This window comes from Hyperolius riggenbachi, chromosome 2 (genome assembly GCF_040937935.1).
Source record: "Hyperolius riggenbachi isolate aHypRig1 chromosome 2, aHypRig1.pri, whole genome shotgun sequence".
Classification (NCBI taxonomy): domain Eukaryota; kingdom Metazoa; phylum Chordata; class Amphibia; order Anura; family Hyperoliidae; genus Hyperolius; species Hyperolius riggenbachi.
Window position 1 is genome coordinate 496,774,566 of NC_090647.1, and position 26,877 is coordinate 496,801,442.

Genomic DNA, 26,877 nt, shown 5'->3' on the forward strand with positions numbered 1-26,877 from the left:
CGTTTTGCCGACGATTAAAATGCTAGTGTAATAAAACGTTATGGGCCCGTTCTTACTTGGGCGATTTGCGCCGATTAGCGTAGCCTGCACCCTTTTTAGGCGATTTCCCAGCGATCGTGTTTCAGTGCTATAGAAGTGCTAAACACAATCGCAGGAAAATCGCAGCAGTGTCAACTAATTTTCCCAAGTGTAATCGCGGGAAAAATCACTCCCGCAAAACGCCGGCGTTTTGCACTTTCAAGTGTGAATAAGCCCTAAAGTGAACTTTAACTAGTTCCCCGCCCGCGTACAGTATATCTACGCTCCTTTGGACTTCACTTCCCCGCCCGGAGCGTAGATATACGTACCCCCACCGCTACCGCCGCTGTCCGCTCTCCCGCTCGCACTCCCGCGATCGTGCACGCCGCTGCCCACTCGCCCGGAGTTCAATGAACGGGAAAATACATTCCCAGTCGTTGATCTCTGCCCCCGCAATGATCTGCTGCTTTCGCTAAGCAGCGCGATCACTGTGAAAAAGAAAAAAAAATCCCAGCCTCTTTGTACTTCCTCAAAGCTTCCGGAAGGACGCTTGGAGGTCGCATTAAACTGTTCCCATCTTGTGGCCAAATAGTAAACTACACCCTAAACTATTTTTCACACACACATACATACATTACTTATACACAAAAAATTAACTCATTACCTCCCACACTCCATTTTTTTTTTTTTAATTAAAAAAAAATAAAAAATTTACAATTAAAAAAAAATACATAAATAGTTACCTTAGGGACTGAACTTTTTAAATATTTATATCAGGAGGGTACAACACTGTTACTTTATAAACTATGGGCTTGTAATTAGGGATGGACGCAAAACTGAAAAAAATGCACCTTTATTTCCAAATAAAATATTGGCGCCAAACATTGTGATAGGGACATAATTTAAATGGTTTTATAACCGGGACAAAATGGCAAATACATTTCATGGGTTTTAATTACAGTAGCATGCATTATTTAAAAACTATAATGGCCGAAAACTGAAAAATAATGTTTTTTTTTCCCATATGTTTTCCTATTTTCCCATTAAAACACATTTAGAATAAAATTATTCTTGGCATAATGTCCCACCTAAAGAAAGCCTAATTGGTGGCGAAAAAAACAAGATATAGTTCATTTCATTGCGATAAGTAACGATAAAGTTATAGGCGAATGAATGTGAGGAGCGCTGAAAGGAGAAAATTGCTCGGATGCTGAAGGGGTAAAACCCCTCAGTTGGGAAGTGGTTAAAGAGAATCTGTACTCTAATATTCTTACAATAAAAAGCATACCATTCTATTCATTATTTTCTCCTGCGCCCCTCTGTGCTGTTTCTGCCACTCTCTGCTGCAATCCTGGCTTGTAATTAACAGTTTTAGGCAGTGTTTACAAACTAACCAGCTTCTAATAGGCTCAGCTAAGCATAGTGTGTGAGTCATTCAGAGTGTGCAGGGGGCCTGCAGAGGGTGTGTATCGCTTCTACCAATCACAAGCAGCCCTGCACATTCCACACAATCAAGCCTTAGCCCGACAAACAGGACAGAGGAAAGATACATTGATTTATTACAGAGACAGTGCAGTTAGGAAAGACTGCAGTAAGCCAGAGCAGATTAGAACAGGCATAGGAACTTATAGGATAGAAGAACTAAGGCTGAAAAATTTGTTACAGAGTCTCTTTAAGGCCTGGGAGCCACTAAGGCGCTATCAGCAGTGATTTATGATTTCTAGAAATTGCTGTTCCTTCCAAAAGAGCTTCAGTACTGGAAGTGAAAGGCCATGAACCCAGAGCGATTATGATTTGCCAAAATCGCAATCGCTCTGCATGCAGCATTTTCTAAACGATTTCATTCTTTCCCTGAAATCCCACTGTAAATCACTCCGCTTTTAAAGCAGGATTGTCAGCCACAAACTCAAATTCCATTTACCCACTGCTCTGTTTATTATGTAGTTTACATGCAGTCTGCATTGCAAGCATTCCAATATAATCATAATAATAAATGTGTCTGCTGTAATGAATCTTATCTCAGCCAGCCTGGCTCTATTCTGGTACGTTGCCGGGGAGAGGGAAGCTTGTTATCTCCCCTCCCACATTCCTGCTCCTCACTGATTGGCTGAGAGCAGTTCAGTGTGACACGAGGCTGAGAAGGGAAATACAACTCACTCCTCTACAAAAGCAACTGAAATACAATCTATGCTGTGCTCACGTCTTTACAAAGCAAACTAGATATGACAGTGCAGTTTCTAGGAGTAAAAAGAAAAAAAAAAGTGTAAGGGAGGAAATTACATCAGGATTGACTTCAGTCAGAGGCAGTAAAGATGGAACATGCCTGGAACAGTTTTCTCTTTATTTACTATATAAAAATCAAGGAAATCAAAATGTGGTCAGTGCAATACATATGTTATGCAAGTAAAACAGGTATATTATGTAAGTAAAACATGTATTTATCTACTTATATACGTTTGTTTTTTTTCCAGGGATAGTTGGCTTTCTCTGCTGATTTATGTGGCAAAATCATCGCTATCAATTTATGAGAGTTATGAGAGCATTTTTGCATTGGGAAGTAGGTCCCCGGCCAAAGAGAACTAGAGAAAATATTTTGCATCAAAGTTTCAAGAACAATAGCAATGTTTTTAGAGTTTATATAGCAGTGGTGTGGATTTAAAAACAAAAAAAAAAATTCCAAAAAGTTAATTCAAACTCATGTTTTCAATGGCTGAAATGCCTCGGCAGTATTATAAAACATATTTAACCTCCTTGCCGGTTTTCCCGACCTGAGCTCGGGGTAAAAAAAAAAAGAAGCTGTTAGCGGTGATCCCGAGCTCAGGTCTGGGTAGGCAGTGCAGCACTTTACCTATCAGTTTTGGAGTCCCGCGCGCAATCGTGCTGTGCAGCGGGACTCCAGCCTCTCTCCCCGGCAGTGTGGGGTGTTTCCCTGGCGGCCGGGATCCCCATGTGCCCGCTATACTTCCGGGGACCCGGCGACCAATCGGAGCGGCGGTGGCGGCGTGACGTCATCGGGGGTGGGGCTAATATTTAAAACAAACTTTTCTATATTAGAGAAATATAGAGAAGTTCGTTTATATGTACCGTATATTAGCGCCATCTTGTGGTCAAAATGATAACTGCAGCGCTGGAGCCCAGGAAGGTAAATTTTTTATTTAGCTGCAGATCTCCCTGCCAGAATGATTTTTTTCAGGTTTTAGGGTCTGAAAGAGTGGAAAAAATTGCACCGCTTTTAGACCCTAAAATCTGGAAAGAATCAGACCGGCAAGGAGGTTAACTAGGTGGAAACTTTAATTAGCACATCCTGGATGTCTCCTTTTTTATGAACTGTCACAAGGCAATTTATATTCCTTGCTGTATTATGCTGTTTTCAGAAGGCAGAGCCAAGCTATTCTATTGTCTTTGAAAACATTTTATAACATAGCAGCATCCTAGACACCTAAAGATAACCATCAACAGGCACAATTTCTTGAATTGTAGCATTCACCTACACCACGCTATTTTATCTTCAATTCCACCAACAGGCAGATTTTCCATCCTCATTTCCAAAAGTTTGCCAATTGGTTGCACAGCTCCCTTCAATTATAAGTCCAGGACTGCAATGGCAGGTAGTGTGAGTGGTAATTACTCAGCCAAGTCAACTTCCAGAGGCAACGTGTGAGGGAAGGAGAGTGTCAATCTGGGGTATGGCCCCATTTCCTCCATAGATCATAAGAAAGGCAAAAGCAATGCTGAAGGCAACAAGAGTTGTAGCATGTTTACTCCCTCCATCGATCTAATCAGGTACCCAAAATTGGTACAGGGCTATGGAATGGGTACATAAATCATCCAAATCGTCAGTGTATGAAACCTCCGACTCCAGGTACCCAAAAATTGCTCTGACTCAAACTCCAAAGCCCTGGATCTAATGGGCAGGTTTACAACAGAAGGCAAAGTGCTGGTTCAGAACAAGAAGGAAGCACATCCGTAGCTGCGGGAAGAAGTAAAATATTTGCAATTTTTCTGCACAAACGTATTGCTTATGTCCATGATCCACACAGTGTGCTATGGTAATGAAAAATATTTTTGCAGACAAGGGGGCATTAAACATATCTTTATTGCTTTACTCATAAAGCACAGGATTCAGACAGCTCAATAGGAAAGGATGAAAGTAGTTTGAAAGGTTTTCAATATTTTGCAGCCCCCCCCCCCCCACACACACACACACACACTACAAACAATATATATATGTATATTTTTTTTACAATAGATCTATCTATCTATTTCCTATTCAATGCTTAATTCAATTACATTTCAATTACTTCTCCTTTAAAGAAAACCCCACAAATTCAAGAAATGTATTTTACTTTAGATTTGCAGTGTGGTATGGGGTTAGACGCTCTTTTAGATTTTTACTGCTGTCCTGCGTCCCCATCTCTGAACATTTTTATCACTTCCTGTCCAGAAAGGAAGTATGGATACATCTCAATCTGTGACAGACAACAAGTAGAACATTTTGAGTATTCCCGCAGACCTGCAGTTTTACAATGGCTGGACCACAGCTGTGTTTTCTTTTTCTTAATGCAACATGTTCTATTCTGAAAGCCGTAAATGCACAACTTATGGCCATCCATCACAGTAAATGCATGTGTAATGTGCACAGCCCAAACACAACCAAAAGAAAAGTGTTTTAGACTGGCAAACATGTGCACCCATACACGTACAACTGGTTGCCATTCCAAAATGTGTGATCTAATAAACTGGCAAAACCATAATTTAAAGAGAATCTGTAACGACAAAACGTCCCCTGGGGGGTACTCACCTCGGATGGGGGGGGAAGCCTCAGGATCCTAATGAGGCTTCCCACACCGTCTGCCGTCCCTCGGGGGTCTCGCTGTAGCCCTCCGTACAGCGGTGACGTAATATTTACCTTCCTGGCTCCTGCGCAGGCACTCTGGCGGCTGGCGGCTCCGAAGGAGGCGGAAATACCCGATCGCCGTCGGGTCCGCTCTACTGCGCAGGCGCAAGTCTCCGGCGCCTGCGCAGTAGAGCGGACCCGACAGATCGGGTATTTCCGCCTCCTTCGGAGCGAAAGCAGCCACAGCGCCCCCGCTGGAGCCTGCAAAGGTAAATATTGAATTGAACAGTCGGGCCTGTCGCCGGCTGTTCGGAGGGCTGCAGCGAAACCTCCGTGGGACAGAGGACGGCGTGGGAAGCCTCATTAGGATCCTGAGGCTTCCCCCACCCGAGGTGAGTACCCCCCAGGGGACGTTTTTGATGTTACAGAGTCTCTTTAAGTATTAAATCAGAGCTGGACGAATTCTGGGAGACTAGAAGCCAAAAGGTCCACTATCCTGAAAAATTGTAAAATGTGAAATACAGTAAAATCCCTTTATCAGAAACTCTAAGGGACCTGGCCAAGTTGTTTACTATATCAGAAGTTTACTGTATCAGGATTGGTCATACATTGTATAAGGATACGGGAACATGGTTGGGACCTGGGGACTGAGCTTGCTATAGCCAGAAGTTTATTCTATTTGGATTTACTATAAAGAGATTTGACTGTTCAACATATAAAATGTATGTTTCTCCCCAGAGTTAAATGCACCACAATTTTTTAATGTCGCTGTCGCTTACAGTAGGCAGTAAAACGCTGACCGCCTGAAAGGTTTTGGACTAGTCCTTCTCCACAATCAGCATTTTCTTTATTGTTTACAAAAGCCCTTCCTGGAAGGGATCTATACGAAGAGGTCAGCCAGCCTCCTTACTTCTCTGCTTTTACTCTGGGGTTGAATGTATGCATTTTAAATGTTACAATTGTTCGCAACAGCGGTCCTTTAAAAAATTATCACTGGGGTCTCACTTGTCAGTTTTTCTCTAACAAACATTCCTGCTGTCTCCTGAACTGGGAGACTCACCCCAATCTAATAACAACAGGCAGGAAAAGTTTATGATCCCTTTCCCTCAGCATCACACCTGGATACTCAAATACTCCTGAATCTTCCAATTAGTTTCAACACAAGGACTGGGTGAAACATATAAGCAAACATCTACAGCAACTATTTTCAAAATAAACAGAAATGAGTAACTTTACTATTATGATCTTGCTATCCCTCCAAAATGGGGAAGATGTGTTTTTGACTTATAAACAGAAGCGCTGAGCAGTTCAACACAGTACACTAAAAAAAAAAATGAAATAATCTGGGTTCAAGCAGGGTTCAAGCCAATGGGATCCCATGTTCCACCTACACTCACTTTAGATACATGTAAATATATAATGCTCAGACACACCTTCATCATGGAGCAATACAAGATGAGATGAGCTGTCCAGATTACAAAAAACACAAACAAATTATACATTCTAAATCCTCTGAGGGCTCGTTTCCACTATTGCAGTGCAGAATCGCCTGGATTCCACCGCTGTTGAAATTCCATGAAATAGCATGCGGATGCGAATTTTTGCGCGTTTTTGCCGCGAATTCGCATGCGAATTCGCATAGGTGAGGGTATATGTGAATTTAACCATGTCACTGCCTGTTTGAATTACATTGGTACCTATGCGAATTCGCATGAAAATTCGCATACCATAGCCGCATGCGAATTTCCTATTAAATACATTAGCGGCGATTTGCATGCATTCCACTCGCAGGCGAATTCGTTGGCTCTTTTGTGCGTTTTTTTACCGCTGAAAAAAACGCACCTCAACAACGCTACAGTGGAAACAGGCCCATCCACTTGCATTACATGTGCGAATCCGCATGCGTTGGACGCATGCGGATTCGCGATAGTGGAAACGAGCCCTGAGTGTAGTTGTGAGTACTGCAAAAACAGTTAAGACTTGACCATTGGCACTGTCAGTAAGTACATGATGTGGCCAAAGACAACATAAGCATATCTGCCCTATGGCGCTGGTAGAGAAGCAACAGCAGTAGCTGCTATGATATGTCGGTGTCCGCACATCTCCTTTATATGATCAGTGCCATCACTTCTCCTCTATGGGTGATGGCAAAGTGACAGCAATGAGATGACCCCTTGTAGCAGCAAAGCATTGTCAAAAGACAGTATTATAAACTACGATGATAAGATCTCAAGCAGTGGCAGCACATTTCTACAGGCAGGCCCTAGTCTTGTTTAGGGGACCCAGCAGAAAACTTCATAGGAAACAGTTCTCTGATCACAGCACCTTCTTACAGTACAAAGCGTTGTGTTGGCCAAATAGCGTGGGCATAATTAACAAGAACCTCACAGTCTGAAAGGGTGCTATCCACGTTCGTGGAATTTCCTTGTGAGGTTTCCTGCTGGATCCCCTAAAGTAGACTGGTGCCGAAAGAGCAACAGCAGCACCAGATATGATACCACCTCCAGTGTTGGACTGGGAGGTGGGGAAAGAGGAAATCCACCTGCTGGCCAAGCAGCAGTAACCCTGTGTTATCACCCCCAATAGAAATCTATTGCAAGTCTTCACTGTGAGCAGCAACACATGATTACTGCTGCTTAGCCAGCAAAAGGATTTTCTCAACTTTACCACCTCCCAAATCCAACACTGACCCACTCTGGCCATGGTAGAATCTCCCTGTATGTGGGGCAGTAGTATTGGTATTCCCAATATAACCCCTGGCTGTGGCAGCATATCTCTTCTATGGGTGAAAGTAGCAGTGGCAGTTATATTACACCTGGCAGTACATCTCCTAGTAGGTAGTAATAGCACCCATGATGTGACCTCTGGCAACACACCGCAATGGCAGGGGTAGAGAACCTATGGTTCGGGAGCCAGATGTGGCTCTTTTGATGGCTACATATGGCTCACAGGGGTTGATTCACTAAGCTACACTGCTCAAGCAGCGCAGCTTAGTGTGACACCGCAAGTTAAAATTTTCAAAGCAGGCACGCTACTGCTGTAGCTTGCACTACTAACTTACTCGTCATCCCCCCAAAACTAACGGCCGCTCCAACTGTTCCACACTGGACCCTGTCAGGTCCAGTGACTTTGTAGCACAACATCCTCAAACTTTGATTGGCCCAATAGGCTGCCTGTCAAATGACAGGCAGCCTATTGGGCCAAAGTGCGTTGATCTTGTCCTACAAAGTGAATCAACCCCCAAGTCAGCTAGCTAATTGTACAAGCTGTTGGTTAGTATTTCTCCTGTTTGGCTCTCGGGGAAATTGCTGATGTCGCTAAAACCCAAGAAAAGCTGAAGACGTGTCTGACACTTCTGCTACTCGGAGGATCAAATGTGTACACATCACCATGATAACAGGGGCGTGAGCCCTCTGCTGCACATGCACACTGTCCCAGTTTGAAACATATTGTATGGCTCCTATGGAATTACATTTTAAAATATGCTACGTTTATGGCTCTCTCAGCCAAAAAGGTTCCTGACCCCTGCTCTATTGGGAGACAGGGTTTGCAACTGCAATGAGGACCCCTATCAGTAAATTTCTATGGGGAGGGGCAATAGCAGCACCAGACATGATACAACCTCTGGCAGTGGCAGACATCCCCAATATAACCCCTGGCTATGGCAGCAGATCTCCTCCATGGGGGAATAGTAGTAGGGAATAGCAGCAGCAATGATATGACCCCTAGCAGCAGCAGTACATCTCCTCTAAAGGGGACAGCACTGGTGACATCCATGATACAAGCTCTATGGGTGGCAGAACATCACCTCCATAGGGGACAGTGGTAGTATTCATATGACCACTAGCATTGGCAGAACATCACTTATATGAGAGGACAGTGGTAACAGCAGCCATAAACTGTCCCCCCCCATAACTGTCCTCATAATGGTATAGTCCGTGATAAAGCTGCCCCTCCATCAGTCCGCCTCACCTCATAGCGCACAGGACGGGCGGCTCCGGGCACACATTGGGCCCCTCAGTCTGTCCCTCGCTGGCGGCTTCTGCTGTGCTGTGTGGAGGAATCGGAATGCCCCTCCCCCACAGTGCCTCCCTCCCCGCCCGCTGCACCCGCTCCCTCACAGCGCTAGCCCCGCCCCCTCGAGAACCCTCCCTCCTATCGCGCGGCTCGTTGCATTCCTCGCTTCGCTGCAGCTTGGAGATGTGACGTCATCAGTCTCCGCCTAGTGCGCGGAGACTGCGACAGGGACGCCCCAGCGGCCATTGGAAGTCAGGGCGCCGGAGCTCCGTACAGCCTCAAGCTCACCCGGTAATCTGCAGCGGGAGTGGAGTCTGGTTTCCACAGTGTGGACGCGGCGTCACTCCACTCGTCTTCTGGGCTATTACTTGAGAAGAGCGAGATGCTGCTTCGTACAAATGAAGAGGGCGTCTAGTTTGACCTAGTCCGGAAAACGGAACATTGCGGAGAGTTATATTAAACATTCTGGTTGACGGTTCCTTAATAGGAAGTACGAAGGAGCTGCTGTACAAATGTTGCTTTGACAGTAACCGAAATGGCTGCTGCAGAGTGCGACGTATTATGACGCAGCTTCTGTGAGGCAGATCTGAAGAGTTATGATAACGCCGCAGCACACAGACCGTGGTGACGTCACGTCACTCCATGAGAACCTCCGAGCCCGCTACTTAAAGTGACAGGCACTATAAACCACACAGTTTATCAGCGGTTTTTATCATGTTTACTGCATGTTTAGGCTAGTTTTACAGTGGGCACTGTGCTGCGATCTCTGTGAGGCCTTGTTCACGTTGCGTTCGCGTGTACGTCCGTGTTGGGCTGTTTTTGAGGCATCTTTTTTTCCGATTCCCGGCTTAGCGGTTTTCTAAGCGTTTTTTTCTGAACGATTTTGTAATTCACTACCTAACGTCAGGAAGTGAACTCTTTGATCCAGAAAAGAATACATAAAATGTATTTATTCTTAAAAACGTGAACGCAATTGCTACACAAATCGATTTTGTGAGCGTTTTGCGTTTCTCCTATACTCTCCATTGAGGCGGAATCGCCTAAAAAATGGTCCATGCACCTCTTTACTAAACGGACAGCGCATGACCTGCGCTGATATGAACCTTCTTGTAGACATTCATTGCACAATCGTTTGGTGGGCGATTTTAAAAATTGCCCGTGTGTAAAAAAAAAAAAAATCCGAAAACGCTTATAGTGTGAACGAGCCCTAACAGCAGAAATGCAACGGAACAGGAAATTCAAACTGTGCAGTATCTGCGTGTTGCGTGGCATACATTCAATGAAAAGTGTGCTTTATTGTAGCTGTTAACGTACGTGTTTTGCGGTAATGTGTTGCTTGATTGCAGTGGGCTATGATGCCGCGTGTGGCTATACCGCAAAGCACCTACCACACTGTGAATATCGTATATAGCAGTGGTGTAGCAATAGGGGGTGCAGAGGCTGCAACTGCACCAGGCCCCTAGACCAGAGGGGCCCTCCTTCATCCATCAATAGCTTTTCATTGGTGCTATGCTTGTAATGAACACCTCTATATGTGCATTGCACAGTGGTAATCCTCAGCAAACTGTTTCCTTACTCTAAATACACCTCTCTGACACTGCAGCTGTCCTTGATAGATATTGGAGCTCCATAAAGAGCTTGGGGCCCCATGTAAAACTCGCACTGGGGCCCCAAGCCCCTTAGCCAAGTCACTGGCAAATAGGTGGTGCATTGGAGTGCAGTAAGCTGCCAGGGCGGTGAAGTTGGTACAAAAATCATGCAACCCCTCGGTTTATGAAACCACTGACTCCAGGTACCCAAAAATTGCTTGGACTCCGACTCCACAACCCTGCAAGCCGCGTTACAAAGCTGCATTACAAAGCAGCCAGTATACCGCTCCATAACGCATCAGGTTAACCATAGCGGAAAACTTTTTGCTCAGTGTTTGGATCAAGGCAAAGGAAAACAAATGTTTTTTTTCTGCATTTGAGGTTGAATGGAAATGGCTGTACCAATTGGTACCAATGAATCCCAGAACTCACTTAGTTTTGATGCCTCTGGTCGCTGCACTCTATGTTGTGTTTCATCGCTTTGATACTTTCTTCTTCACAGCCGGAGAAGTACTGGAGAGATGGAATGCAACATGGAGTGCAGCTGCCAGAGATGGCAGCAAAGGTGCAGTAGCTTGCATACATAAAGGTTCTTGTTATGTGCCGAAACATTGTTCTGACATTGAACACTCATCCCTATTTAAAGAGGAACTCCAGTGATAATGTTATGAACAAAAGTGCTTAATTTTTACAATAATTATGTATAAATGATTAAGGGCCCTTTTCCACTGAATCGCAAAAACGCAAACCGCTAGCGATTTTACAATCGCTACGGTTTGCTTTTTAACATAGGAATCGCGGTAGGTCATTTCCACTACCGCGATTCGTTTTTGTCGGGAACGCGAACGCGCGGCGGAGCGATAATTGCCGCGATTTTGCTATGCAGTGCATAGCATAGCAAAATCGCGGCCGCGAACGTCGGGGAATCGCCGCTAATTGCGATTCAGCAATCGCTAGCGTTCAGCGTGAACGCTAGCGATTGCTAGTGGAAAAGGGCCCTAAGTCAGTGTTTGCTCATTGTAAAATCTTTCCTCTCCCTGAGTTACATTCTAATATTTAGCACATGGCGACATTTTTACTGCTGGCAAGTGATGTCAGTGGAAGGAGATGCTGCTTGCTTTTTTGGCAGTTGTAAACAGCTGTTATTTCCCACAATGCAACAAGGCTCCCAGTGTGATGTCAGAACCATAGTCCTGACATCACACTGTGGGAGGGGTTTCACAACAAAATAAGTCATACGGAGCCCCTGATGATCCGTCTGAGAAAAGGAAACATTTTTCTCATGGGAAAGGGGGTATCGGCTACTGATTGGGATGAACCTCAATCATTGGTTACAGTTTCTCAACCACCCTGGCGTTCTATTTAAATTGCCAGGGTTGCGGCGGCAGGGTTTTTTACATATTATTTTTTTTTCTTTTCATGCTGCCAACTGAAAGTTGGCAGCATGAAAGCCCACTAGAGGGCGCACAAGGTAACAAGAAATCCCGCGGAGAGCGGGATTTCTTGTTAGGCTTACCCCGGGCTGACGTCAGCGATGTCCTGACGTCAGACGCCTCAGATCCAGCCCTTTAGTGATGGGAATTCCGGCTCTTTTCAGAGAATCGGCACTTCTGAATCGGCTCCCATTAAAGAGCCGGCTCTTACGGCTCTCAATCGGCTCTTCATTAAATATCACTAGACACCACTCAGAATCGGCGTAAAAGCCCCGCCCCCGTCTCTATGACAACTCCAGACTGCTTCTCTGACTGGGGCAATCCCTCCTGCTACTGCTCTGTTCCGCCCCATACACTCCTACAAGCTGCAAGAGGAGGACTACATCTCCCAGCATGCCTCAGCGCCCTTTATTGCATAGCAAAGCAGGGCTATGTGGGGTGGCTGAGGCACCGGCTCTCCTCAAAGTGGGAGTCGGCCCTTGTCCGCAGCAAAGAGCCGGCTCTTAGAGCCGGCTCGTTCGCGAACGACCCATCACTACAGCCCTTTGCGCTGCCCGAAAGTGTTTAGTCCGGGCAGCGCAGGGCTCTGGCGGGGCTCTTCTGCCGCTGAGCGGCGGCGATCGAAGGCCACACGCAGCTGGCAAAGTGCTAGCTGCGTGTGGCGCAGTTTGTTTGAAGCAAATCGGCCCAGCAGGGCCAGAGATATCAGACACGGCGGCTATGGACGAGCTGAGCTCGTCCATACCGCCAGGAAGGTTAAGATCCTATCTCTAACAGCAATATATATGAGTTTAGCTGGGCTTTTAAATGCAGGTAATATGCCCATCAGCTGTGTACATTGCTTGATCTACCCCAAGGCAAGGCACTTCTCCATTCATTCCACATTTTGCATGTTCATTGGTCATGCAGAAAGCACAGCATCGTGTCATTACACCTTACTAATTGGTACTGGAACTATGCACAAATTGCTATGTGAATAGTCCTACTCATGGGTAAGCCTTTGTGTGCAATTTAGCCATTTTGGTAAGGGGAAGTCAGGGCGAGCTAAGTAAGAGGAGAGGACATCTAAGCCCCAGGACACCAATCAGGCCATAGGCTTAGTTGCCTCACATAGGTATTTAGGTTGAAAAACGATGTACGTCCATCAAGTTCAACCAGAGAATAAGGTACAAACAAGGCTTTGCGAATATTCTATTTTAGTTCCCTGTAGATAATCCAACTATTGCCTTGTGGGTAACACAGTTCTGCTTCATAGTGGTAATCACCCTACAATACTACCAATGGTTTGGCATGATATATTACTGGAAGAGGATGAGTGAAAAGAACTGGAGAGGGATGCTGGGGGCAGTACTGGGGAGGGGGCAATGTAGCTGGGTTGCGTTTGTGTGGAGGGAGGCTGGATGCCTTACTGGGGAAGAGGCAATACCAAGAAAGCCTATTCTGTGACTATGAGCTGGAAGGGCACTACTTTGGGGGTGGGGGTGCCTCACAGTGTTTTGCAGTGGTTTCATAGCTCCGTCACTGTGATGCAACATAGCATTATTAATCATGGAGCGTTTTGAAGGTTTTTGTATATTGTATATGTTGTTTACACAGGTAACTTAACTACAGGCTTAAAGAAAAAAACAGCATGTCGTATCTCCCTCTGCTGCTTTTGTCAAAGTGTGGTGTATCTGTGGCTTCTTCTCTGCCCAGGTGTCCATGTGAAATATCTGATCTCTGAGTGTCAGGATTCCCCATAGAGGGACACTAGTGTACATGCTGCGTACTGTTACTGGATGGGACCCCTGACCAGCTGGAAGCAGGGGATGAGCTACGGTGAGAGCCCTGACATAAAGGACAGACAACTGGCATAGAAGAATTCAGCATACCAGTGTTCTCCCCAGACTCTTTTAGCCGGGTGCTCCACCCGGCTAGATTTGGTGACCACCCGGCTGTCATCGGCTCACCGCCTCACCTCCTCCTATGCTGTAAGCATAGTTGCCCCGCATTTTCATCTCTCCCCACCCGGCTAATTTTTCATGCCACCCGGCTACTACTTCATGCCACCCGGCTGGAAAAAAATTCTGGGGAGAACACTGCATACACTATACAAAATGGAAAATAGTGAAGGGATGTAAGATGCAGGGCAGTGCTGACATTTTGGGTGTGAAATATCCGTGATTTTAGAGCAGGCATGTCCAAAGTCCGGCCCGGGGGCCAAATTAGGCCCGCTGAGCCTTTTCTGGTGGCCGCCAAAGCGCTCTACAGTTGTTAATTCCATGCTGTCCACATGCTGTAGCTGCGGTGCCGCATGCAGGGGCCACCTTGTGTTGCTGCTTTGCCTCCCCTTTGCTCACCTGTAAATTATCAGCCACCACTGTAGCAGCAGTAACAGCCACTGATTAGCAGCTGGCTGCCACTGTGCCAGCAGCAGTAACAGCCACCGATTAGCAGCTAGCTACCACTCTGACAGCAGCAGTAACAGCCACTGATTAGCAGCTGCCACTGTGCCAGCAGCAGTAACAACCACTGATTAGCAGCTGCCACTGATTAGTAGCTAGCTGCCACTGTACCAGCAGCAGTAACAGCCACTAATTAGCAGCTAGCTGCCACTGTGCCAGCAGTAGTAACAGCCACTGATAAGCAGCTGCCACTGTGCTAGCAGCAGTAACAGCCACTGATTAGCAGCTAGCTGCCACTATGCCAGCAGTAGTAACAGCCACTGATAAGCAGCTGCCCCTGTGCTAGCAGCAGTAACAGCCACTGATTAGCAGCTAGCTGCCACTGTGCCAGCAGTAGTAACAGCCACTGATAAGCAGCTGCCACTGTGCCAGCAGTAGTAACAGCCACTGATAAGCAGCTGCCACTGTGCTAGCAGTAGTAACAGCCACTGATAAGCAGCTGCCACTGTGCTAGCAGTAGTAACAGCCACTGATTAGCAGCTAGCTGCCACTGTGCCAGCAGTAGTAACAGCCACTGATTAGCAGCTAGCTGCCACTGTGCCTGCAATAGTAACAGCCACTGATAAGCAGCTGCCACTGTGCCAGCTGCACACAGTATACTGTATGAGTCATTTTCAGTGCAAATGTTTTATTTGACAGAATATAACAGACATAGTGTACCTAACAGAAATCAGAAAATATTGGGTTTAATTTTGCTAGTTCAGCCCCCTAGCACTCTCAAGAATGGTGATATGGCCCTTGGCCTGAAAGGGAAGGTTCAGGGAGGGAGACAAAAAAATAAAAATCCATATCCACTTACCTGGGGCTTCCTCCAGCCCGTGGAAGGCAGGAGGTGCCCTCGCCACCACTCCGGAGGCTCGCGGTCGTCTCCGGTGGCCGACCTGGCCATGCCCGGCTGCCAGGTCGGGCTCTTCTGCGCTCCAATCTGCGCCTCACGGGGGAGTAGTTCTGCGCCTGCGCAGTACAGCCTGGAGGACGTCCGATGACGTCAGCGCGCCCGCGTGGAACGCAGAAGAGCCCGTCGTTGGAGCGCAGAAGAGCCCGATCTGGCAGCCGGGCATGGCCAGGTCGGCCACCGGAGACCACCGGGAGCCTGCGGAGCGGCGACGAGGGCACCTCCTGCCTTCCACAGGCTGGAGGAAGCCCCAGGTAAGTGGATATGGATTTTTATTTTTTTGTCTACCTCCCTGAACCTTCCCTTTAAAAGTTTGTACACCCCTGGCTTAGAGGCTTTGATTGGCTAAATTTAGTTCCCTCCCTGTCAGTGTATATTTGCCTGATAGGAGAATTTGTGCTTATTTTGCAGTTCATAAATTACAATTAAAAGTATCTGTTTCATTATTCCACCCATAAAACAGGAATGATGGGAATCAATTTACAGCTGTGTCTGGTTAACAGATTTACTTTCTATAATGTAGCTATGTGATAAGTTAAAAAAGCTCCTGTTGTACAATCCATCTAGATGTAATGTGTTTTCTCTATGACAGCGTAGGGTTAATGAGTGAATTTCAGCCCTCCCCCATTGTCCGGCTCCTCCCCTGCTCTTCTGCACAGACTGGCAGCAAAACAAGGAAGGGCTCATTCATTCTTGCTCTGGGGACAGGGGGATGAGGAGAGACTGGGCCGGGTCATAGAGGTACAGTAGGAAGGGAGCTTGTCAAAGGGTTCCTGTTTGTGCTTTCACTCTCGCTGACGCAGCACTTGTGGTTTCATTTCTGCATATTAGACATTTTTTGCTTTTCTCCCTCACACAGACCTGACACGTCAGCCCATGCAGTATTATTTTTCACAGGCTTATTTTAAGTGCAGTGCGAACTGCAAAGATGTGCATGCTTCCTCTGCGCCTGTCAGTTTTCATTACCTTGGATTGAAAGCACAGACCTGGATTAATGATATCCGACTAGTTGTTACTGAGATCTGCACTTGACTGCCTTTTGCAGTTAAAGGTTTACATTTTAAACTGGCAGGCTGCACTTTGGACGTAAAAATGTGTTTGTCGTTTGCAAGTTAAGGTGCCCTGCTAACCATCTAGTACACATTTATTGATGCAACAATCAATCTGATAGGCCTGAACAATTTTAGGAAAAAATTTAATTTAGCAATTCCTGTCCAAAATCACAATTTCGATTCGATTCACGATTTCCTTCAAATCAAGCTTTGTTCCCCCTTTGTGTCTCTCTGTCCCTGTCTCTCTTTGCGCACCCTCTGTGTCTCTCTCTGTGTCCCCTTTGTGCACCCTCTGTGTCTCTCTGTGTCCCCTTTGTGTCTCTCTCTGTGTCCCCTCTGGGTCTCTCCCTGTGCCCACTCTGTGTCTCTCTCTGTACCCACTCTGGGTCTCTCTGTGCCCCCTCTGTCCCCCAAGCAGTGTTGGATATACCTTCCAGCACAAGTCCAGCGATGCCCGTCTATCCACTTCTTCTCCTGCAGGATCTAACGCATGGCATACTTCCTGTATGTCTTGTGACATACAGGAGCCAGGAGGTATGCCATGCACAAGAGGCGGCAAACGGCGATAGAGGCCATTGTTGGCTTTGTGCGGAAGGTTTGTCCAACACTGCAGATGCTGCGGGACACACGCGTCGGGAATTGGGGGGAGCATGAAGCAGCTTCTTCAAACTTCCCCCATGCGGAAATGACATCATTGCGATACTTGCCGCTTTGATGATTCCAATTTAATTCAAATTCAATTTATTGTTCAGGCCTACAATCTGAGCAAAAAAACCTATCCTGTTTTAGCTGAGAGTTAGGTAATACATATCTATGGCAATTTTGCCTGGGAGATAGGGGGAATTTTCTCTTTTTCCCGCCACATCACGGAACATTTGCCCCAGGTTTGTTTGCTGAAATGGGGCTGATAAGCCTGAGAGTGGTCTGCAATGTGTATGACCATGCTATGTAGAGGGTAAAGTTAGCATGAGCTCATCGGGCCTCTCAGGTACATACAACTTTACAACTTTATTTATACAAATTAAGTACAAAACTTCCATGGTGCTAATATTTTCTGGGGAACTAGCAATTCCTGATATACAAATCAGGTGAAAGGCTGAGTTTTGTCCAAGGCTGTGGCCTACAACAACATATGTTTTAAAGGACACCGGGGCAAAAATGAACTAATGAAATAAACAATTGTATCTATCTTCCTTCTCCCAAAAATGACTTTTTAAGATATTTCACAGTTTTAGTTTGTTTAAATCTACTTTTTAGGTTTTTACGGTTTTATTGTTTTTGCTCAATGACTCATCCATTGAAGTATGCCAAAGCTACAATCTATGAACAATTGGCCCTTTCCTGCTCTCAGAAGCCATTTTCTGCTAGGAAAGTGTTTTATAATTGGAATTTCTTATCAGTGAGGGTCACACTGTAGTCACTTCCTGTTTGAGTCAACCACTTACATACCTGATATTTAACTCTTTCAGGCAGAGAACGAAAAAAAGGAACACAGCATAGTTATTTGTGTGCTAGGCACTGTACATACACATGTCTATCTCATCATGTCACATGTCACCTCGGGTATTTTTTAAGCTGAAAGGTGTAATGACAACAGTTCAACGTCAAAGCTATGCTTCTCTAGCAAACCTCCGTGCCAGTGTCTATAGTTGGGGGGAGAACCCCTAATAAAAATACAATAGACTCTCAGTAAATCCAGGCTGCAGGGTATGATTCGCCCAATTTGCACACTGTTTCCAGTGTTTGATTGCAAAAAAGGTCATTTTGGCGCACAGTCACTGCTGCGTAGCGCTTGACCTGGGCGCTGCCATAGATGTAATGTTATAACCTCTATAACGGCGCAGTGGGATTTAAAATGTACTTTGGGTGCAGGCAATTGTCCCTCTGAGTTGCTACGACTTGAGGGGGAAAAGTATTTAACGGCATCCAGAATTTCAGCGGCAGCAGGGTGAGCGCCCAACTGACCAGGCAACAAGAACATATGTACTCGTGTTATTGGAAGTGTGGTGGGTCTAAAATTCTAATGGGGTTTTGACTTGAGGTGTGGCACGAGCTTGTCTTTTCTACAGGTATATTTTATCTAAAAGCTGTCCCTCATTGCCTACTCAAAAAGTTAGGAGAAAAGCGTCAGTTAGGTCATCAATACAGCCCGGCAATCTGCATCTTCAGAAAGTCGGCAACAGTATGTCAGCTTAGGATGCTAAGCTGACATACTGTTGCTGACTTTCTGAAGATGCAGGTTGCCTGTTGACTTAACTGACACTTTTTTATTTCGTTTTAAAGCCATTGTTACCCGATCTAAAAAAAACCAAAAGTCAGAGGCAGGGAACACACTTGTTTTTAGTTTTCTGCGTGCATTTTTCTGCGTACTTTTTCTGCACACCAAGTGTGTTTCCATGCAGGAAAATGCGCACGTTTTTTTACAGCAGCTGATGTAGTTGATACAGAAAACTGACAAAATGTGCAGAATCAGGATGCAGAATGTCAGTTTTTATTCTGTGTGCGAACAACATATCAAGTGTGTACTAGCCCATTGATTAACATGAGTTCTCAGTTTTTCTGTGCAGAAAACGCGTACGAAAACAGTCAAGTGTGCTCCCTGCCAGATACTCACCTAAGGAGAGGGAGGGCTCTGGTCCTAATGAGCCTTCCCTCTCCTCTCCTGGTGCCCTCCGTGCTGCGCTGGCTCCCCTGTTCCAATTCCCCGCCGCGGGGGACTTCGGAAGTCTTCGGTAGCACTCGGGCTCCCGAAGACAGACGGCTCCATACTGCGCACGCGCGAATGCGTCATAGAGGGCGCTCGCGCAAGCGCAGTGTGGAGCGGCCCGTCTTCGGGAGCCCGAGTGCTACCGAAGACTTCCGAAACCTCCCTTCGGCGGCGAAGTGGCAGTATTTGACCGAACTGGTCGAATGCTGCTACGGGGATTCTGAGCGGGACCGGGCACCAGGAGAGGAAAGGGAAATCTCATTATGACTCAGAGCCTTCCCTCTCCTTAGGTGAGTATCTGACTTTTGTCTTTTAGGTCGGGTAACATTGACTTTAAATGATGCACATGCCTGGCTGTCGTGCTAATCCTGTGCTTCTTATACATTTATCCATAGCATAGACCCTGAACAAACATGTAGATCAGATGTTTGACTGGATTTGGTGCATGCGTGTTTCAGGTGTGTGATTCAGACACTATTGATGCATGAAAGATCAGCTGGATGCCAGGCAGCTAGTATTGTTTAAATGGAAATAATTATGGAAGCCTCTATACCCCTCTCACTTTAAAATGTACCATCAGCAATCTCTTTTGTCTCATGCATGCAGCAATCAGTAAAAGTATGTTCTATTCACTAGAGTTGTGACAGGGGTGCGGGGGGGGGCGACCCGCACCAGGTGGGGTGACCCCAGCCGCCCTAGAGGGGGTGCTCTGTATGGAGGGGAGAGCCGCAGCCGCGGGGAGGGCAGCCCAACCTCTCCCTCCCTCTCCCAGGGCTGCCCTCCGTGCTCCCATATCCAGACTTGACATAGAGCAATGCGCAGGGTGGCCTGTACTAAACTACTCACCTCCCTGCGTTCCCATCGCCGCTCAGTCGCCGCTGGTCTTTTTCTCTCCGCATATGCTGATACACACACTGCTTCCGGCTAAACAGGAAGCAGTGTGTGTATCAGCATATACGGAGAGAAGAAGACCAGCGGCGACTGAGCGGCGATGGGAATGCAGGGAGGTGAGTCGTTTAGTACAGGCTCCCCTGCGCATTGCTCTATGTCAAGTCTGGAGGGGGGAGCACGGAGGGCAGCCCTGGGAGAGAGAGGGAGGGAGGGAGAGGTCGGGCTGCCCTCCCCGCGTCTCTCCCCTCCATTAGGGGGGCACCTACCTAATACTGGGGGGCAGCTACCTATCTAATCTATACTGGGGGGCACCTACCTAATCGAACCTATACTGGGGGAACCTACCTAATCTAACCTATACTGGGGGGGGGCAGCTACCTATCTAACCTATACTGGGGGAACCTACCTAATCTAACCTATACTGGGGGGCACCTACCTAATCTAACCTATACTGGGGGGCACCTACCTTATCTAACCTATACTGGGGGGCACCTACCTAATCTAACCTATACTGGGGGGCACCTACCTAATCTAACCTATACTGGGGGGGGGCAGCTAGCTACCTAACCTATACTGGGGGGCAGCTACCGATTTAACCTATACAGGGGACAGCTACCTATCTAACTTATAATGGGGGACACCTACCTAATCTAACCTATACTGGGCAGCTACCTAACCTATAGTGGGGACACCTACCTAATCTAACCTATACTGGGGGGCACCTACCTATCTAACCTACAATGGAGGCACCTACCAATCTAACCTATACTGGGGACAGCTACCTATGTAATCTATACTGGGGCACCTACCTATCTAACTTGTATTTGGGGCACCTACCTAGCTAGCCTATACTGGTGGCAACTATACTGGCTACCTATATTGGAGGCACCTACCTAACTAACCTACACTGGGGGCACCTACCTATCTAACCTATGCTGGGGGCAACTATTCTGGCTACCTATATTAGCCCACTGCCGTACAGTTACCCCCACCCATGTAATGTCATGTCCACACCTATTTTTTGCCGCTGCGTGCTTCGTTTTTTTTGGGGGGGGGTGTCGGTGAATTATCCGCATCGGGTGTCAAACACCCTAGCTACGCCACTGGTTCTATTAACACAGTTTGCAGCCAATATTGCTGACTCAAAAATTGTTCTGAGCTAGCTTGGGAATTTAGAATGGATTATCAGATGAATTATAATTTTGGTTGTATTTTTCTGCAGTTCCTAGGGTGGCATCATCTCTGTATACAGTTTAATTGACTAGCATCTTGTCTTTATGTGCAGGTCATCATGAAAGGATTATACTATCAGGTTGCTGCAGTCCAAGATGAAGAGAAGTTTATATTTCAAGAAAAGGTTAGTTCTTATTCCTTGTTTCTGAGGTTTTAATTAGAGTATTTTTGGTAGGTAATATTAGAATATACTGTATATAGTTTAGTACATAGCATGGGCTCCTCTTTGGCAGGATTATTGTCCATCTGTTCACCAAAGTGAGGTGCGAGGCAGCCTCCAGGTAAATCTGCAGCCCTGTTTATCTATTAAAGTACCGTATATGTTCCAGTTTGGCTGCTATAGTAGGAACCATGAGTAGCACATAACGCTTGATACATGCGCGTTGCAGACCAGGGCCATGCAGCCGCAATACAGCAAGACTGTGTCATTTATCAGGCCACATTGCAGGAGAACGGAGCAGCCCAGCAGAACAGCGATCAAGCGGACATTCTACAGGGGGTTGGAGGAAGCCCCAGATAAGTATAAATTTATACCATTTGTTTATCTCGGGTACACTTTAAAGTGTATTTAGCCACCCCAAAATACAGATGCAAAGGACAGTAAGTTTGCTTCTGAGCACCAGAAATGGCTGGTTCACAAGGGCATTAAACGCAACGTTTTGGCCTACAAAAGCGTTGTTTAAAAGAGATTTACTGCTGTTGTCTGTGTAAATGAAGGGGTATAGCCTTTCATTACGTCTTGGTCACGAAATCTAGCGTCGGCTGTGCTCACCATTCTCTGTCCCCCTAGAGGCGTAAAACGCAATAACAGAACGATGGGAACTGATTCGAACTAATACCAAACGCTCTGTGTTGTAGCAGAAAAGCATATAGCATCGGCTAAACAAGCCACTGCCCGCTGTCCTACCAGACATCCATCTGAACCATCCCTAATGTCCTCAAACCCAACAGGTTATTACTTTATCAAATGTTCAAAAATGGCTCTAAGCATAGCATAGCTTAACTTGTTTGTTTCAATCATTTTTATTGGGTTTTGTAAAATGAGAAACATACAAGAATTACATGAACAGAGTATAACTTAAAACAGTAAAAACTATCGTCTAAACAGGAGTAGACAATATTCAAGAAGTATCAAGAGAGATAACACTTGTGAAAGACATTGGTAGCACATAACTGCTCATCACAGGTACAATGGGTAAAACAATGAACCAGAAATAATGCATAATGTGACAATTGCATTTCCATGGAGGAAGAGACTGTTGTAAATGTGCTGACTGGAAATATATCTCTTACCCACTTACTAAACCAAATTTGGTTGGGCAAGAGCATATTTCGATGGATAGTTAGTCAGCTAATGTGGCCTCTCTCCCAGCAGAGGTAGGGGAGAATGCATGTAAAATGCACCTTATATACAAACAGGGGTGGGGTTATTCTAATTCGTAAGTGCTTCCAGAGTAAAAAGCCTATAGAATTTAAAGGACAGAAGAAGAAAGATGAATAGAGAAAAGAAAAGTAGGAAAGAAGTAGAGGAGGGGAGAAAGGATATGGGACGAGGAGAGCCTACAGTGCCAAGACATATTGTTTGAAGCACCAAATGAAACGTCTTTGGTGTTTCTCTGCCTCTAATGTGCAATGCCTCCTTTTATGTTTTACTTGACTTTACTTTTTAGGATTATGTTAAAATTTTGTATCCTACAGCCTGTTCATACTCGGCAATAGGGATGTTCAATGAGATGCAAATTCTTCCAAAATTATGCACATTTTTATGCAAATGTATGCAGTTTGAAAATGGACCAATCAACTTAAAGGGAACCAGAGATGAACGATTCACACAAAATAAACATATCAGTTGATAGCTTGTAAAGAATAAATGCTCTACCTGATAATTTCGCCACTCTGGTGTGCCTTTTTGAGTGTTTTTTTATCCATTTTTGCTCCAGGAAATATCCAATATGGCCGCTGGCTCATACCTGTTCTGCTTCCGGGTTATGAGTTGTTCTGGATGTGCTGTCTAGGCTATATGAGACTATAGACAAGCAGGGCTGCTGCAGCCTTTCATCTGTCTGCTTTCAACTATTATTCTGGTATGCTGTGTGGCTGCCTGTAGGAAGTGTCTCTCATAGAATTTAAAACTGCATACAGTAGATAATGACTGGCTGCCCACTGCACACAGATACACTTGTGTGTGTCAGAGCTTCTTTCTCGGCAGCAGCAGCCCCTCCCATGTCAACAGCTCTGAGTATGAAATCTGAGCCAGGAGGGGGAAGGCTTGGGCTTGAAAAGACTCCACAGAAGAGTGACTCAGCTATAATGATTCCAGGTCAAACATAGACTGAATCAGTCGGTGGATTCTTATCACAGTTGATAACAGATAGATTAGACTGAGAAGTATGAAACTAAAAGCAGGGTAGGTGTTTACTGTCATGTTCCCACTGATAAATGTAATAAAATACATGAGAGTGCTTCGTCTCTGGTTCTCTTTAATGCCAGGTTTAAATTGATTGGTCTATTTTCAAGCTACATATATTTGCATATAAATTTGCATCAACTCAGAAGAATTTGCATATCTTTGATCATCCCTACTTAACAATTTTTATCCTTTTCCCTCTCAGGACCCCATCTCCTCGCCTCCTAGTGATTATCATGTGAAACTGCAAGTGAAGGCCTGTGCTTTGAGTCCAATCGATACAAAGGTAACAGTGCCACAGAGATATGAGAGATAAAGCTTCTGACCTAGACATTGACAGTTTCCAGACTATATTTTCTGTCATTTTCATCTGAAACAAGCACACAGATCAAGTGTTTTTACTTTTACTGATAAGCACACTCATACTGGTAATATGAGCAAGGGAATCAGCATTTTAAATGCAGTCTGAAGCCATTTTAAAAACAAAAAACAGATACTTACCTAAGGAGAGGGAAGGCTCTGGGTACAATAGAACCTTCCCGTTCTCTTCACGTTAGCTGTCTATGACCGATGGGTGGTAGACTGTTCTCTTCGGTGTTGGCTGGGCTTTGTAAGCACTGCGGCTCCCGAAGTCAGGTGGCTCTGCACTGCGCACGCACAGGCGCACTCTCTTGCACACTCGCGCGTGCGCAGTTCAGAGCCGCCTGTTTTCGGGAGGACTTGGGCTCCCGAAGCTTTCTGAAGTCTCCTGCGGCGGGAGATTTGAACGTAGAAGCCTGTGTGGGAACGCGGGGACCGTGAGGGGAACGGGAAAGGTCTATAGGATCCAGAGCCTTACCTCTCCTTTTTGTTTTTAATATCGCTTCAGATTTAGTTTAATTAGACAAATAGTGTTATCTGGAAAAAGTAATGCCTGGTACACACCATGAAATTTCCCATCAGATCGATGGATCAAAATAGATAATTACTGTCAAGTCCAAAGGCCATGTTAAAGGTCAGTCCATGTAAAGTAATATTTCAGTTTTATGTGGATGGTGGTGAGTTGAATCCATTATCAGGGCTGTCCAACTCCAGTCCTCGCAGGCCAAATCCCATGCCAGTGTTTAGGATGGACTCAGTATAGAGAAAGGTGTTCTGCTTGATGAACCTTTCCTGATTCCATTTATTTTCAGTCTCATCAATTCATTCTAGTTGTGCCAAAAATGTGTGAGGACCTCGTCCCTCAAGGAGTTGGACAGCCTTGCATTGGATTGATATGTCCATTCTCGGTTTTCAGCAGGTACACGAAACATGGTATCTCTTCCGTGCACCAGGGCAAATGTTTGTCACTCTTGTGGGGCACTAAAATCATATTTGCCTCTGGTAAAATGTTCCGTAGATGGCCATGATGTCTCTGACCATATGATTTGTGCACCTTTCTTGCTGTGAAAAATAAGGCTTGTTGTGTGCATCTACTTTCTTATTGTAGTTGTCTTCAGTTTGCTCTTCGCTGGCATAGATGGCACATAATCCCGATACCATACTAAATGTGTACTGACATCAAAAGCCAATGTACACTAAACAGGAAGTTAAGATTCCACTTTTATTAATTCAAAAATGTCTCCTCCATTACAAGAAATTTCGCAAACATTACCTTGGCACAAGATTAAAAACAGCATGATGGCTACTGAGTGTATGTGCTTCCGGATTACTGCAGGTGATTACTCATTCAGAATTGCAATGCTTTCTGATCTGTGTAGATGTCAGCACACAGTGTTTTTTTTTCCTCATTAGCTTATATCAAGATTATACCCGGAGAGAGAGTTTGTAGCAGTAGGAAGAGAAATAGCTGGTGTAATCCTTGAAGGTGAGTGCTGTATAAACTAACTGTGATGGGAAGTGAGTGGTTAAAGCAGAAATATGCTTTTAATGGTTTTGCAGGAAGAAGAGTTTTCTAAAGCAATGACTGTTTCTAGACTGCATATGTACAGTGTATGTACAGTACCAAACATACAAATAACTAGACTGTGTTTCCTTTTCTGCCTGAAAGAGTTAAAGCGGAACTGAATAGTAAAAAAACAAAGTTTTTCACTTACCTGGGGCTTCTGCCAGCCCCCTGCAGCCAACCTGTGCCCACGTGCAGGACGCCATTGCGGACGGGAACGCGAAGAAAGATACGTGTGGCTCGGGGTGCACAGGCGCAGGTAACAAAACTAGCTGGCGGCGGGAGAATGGAGGATTGTCGAGGACCAGCGCGGGACAGGAAGGCTGCAAGGGGCTGGCAGTAGCCCCAGATAAGTGAAACACTTTGGGGTTTTTTACTATTCAGTTCCGCTTTAAGATTCAGGTATGCAATTGACAGTTTCTCTACAATCAGAACCCAAATGGACTATGGCTTCTCACTAATAAAGAATTACAGCAATAAAACTCTTGCCTGGAAGAGAACAGCTTCTGGTTGCAGGGGATAGATAAATAAGGTCAATAGTTCACTTCAAAGGACAGATCCAGGGTAAAAAATAAACAAAAATCAACTTACATTGGGCTTCCTCCAGCCCCTGGCAGCCGTACTGTGCCCTCGCCGCAGCCGTACTGTGCCCTCGCCGCAGCTCCGCTCCCCACCAGTGGCCTGGGCTCCCCTCCGGTATCAGAGGCCTAGTTGCGCTCCACATTGCGTCACACTGCAGTAGTTCTGGCCCGCGCAGTGCAGTCCGGATGACGTCAGTGCGACTCAGTGAGCCGCATGCTGAACCTCAACCGGTCGGCATCTGCACCGGAGGAGACCGAGAGCCACCAGAGCTGCGGCGAGGCACAGGACGGCTGCCAGGGGCTGGAGGAAGCCCAAGGTAAGTGGATAATTTTTTTTTATTTTTTTTCACCCTGGACCTTCCCGTTAACATTCTTATTGTCCTTCCCCACTGCACTGCTGCTGTAATTTTCTCTTCAGGGCCACTCTTCAGCCCGGTTGTGTCCTGACTCATGCCCCAATGTACATGGCTGCATCAGGGCTGAAGCTGCTGGCCTGTGTGCACCTCTGCCCCAGTCTTTGCAGCAGTTCTGGGGGACTTGGGGGGCATTTCATCTGCTTTCTAATGTGACCATAATGAGTGTTCCAGTTTTTAGCTATTTCATAGTGTACACATTTAAGAAATCTAGCCCAGGATTACTGGACTACTCATTCTCCATTGTTCTCCATGCTTCAGCATAAGACTAGAATAATAGAACCCAGTGAAGGGTGGAATCTGTGGGTGACATTTATCAAGAGTGTCTGAGAGAAAATATTGGTAGGTTTTTTAGAAATCCATGCAGAACTGTCTGAGGCATCTTAAGAAATCATTAGATAGTGCAGATTTCTTCTAAAACTGTTGTAAAATAGGA

General features: G+C 45.8%; 2 protein-coding genes across 9 annotated transcripts in view; one reads left to right on the plus strand and one right to left on the minus strand.

The window, feature by feature from the left end:
• The window catches only part of ITSN1 (intersectin 1), a 207,028-nt gene extending 198,063 nt beyond the window's left edge, over positions 1 to 8,965 (minus strand). For all 3 annotated transcript variants that reach the window (XM_068270440.1, XM_068270439.1, XM_068270438.1), the window contains exon 1: positions 8,828 to 8,965. The gene's annotated coding sequence lies outside the window, so the exon portion shown is untranslated. The remainder of the gene's footprint in view (positions 1 to 8,827) is intronic.
• A 59-nt stretch (positions 8,966 to 9,024) lies between these two features.
• CRYZL1 (crystallin zeta like 1) overlaps positions 9,025 to 26,877 on the plus strand; it is a 39,684-nt gene continuing 21,831 nt past the window's right edge. Inside the window, exons 1-4 of one of the 6 annotated variants that reach the window (XM_068270441.1) lie at positions 9,025 to 9,163; positions 21,169 to 21,240; positions 23,729 to 23,809; positions 25,297 to 25,369. In XM_068270441.1, coding sequence (XP_068126542.1) covers positions 21,175 to 21,240; positions 23,729 to 23,809; positions 25,297 to 25,369 — 220 coding nt within the window. In that variant the 5' untranslated portion in view covers positions 9,025 to 9,163; positions 21,169 to 21,174. The other 5 variants (XM_068270447.1, XM_068270445.1, XM_068270443.1 and 2 more) reach the window with 5 other exon arrangements.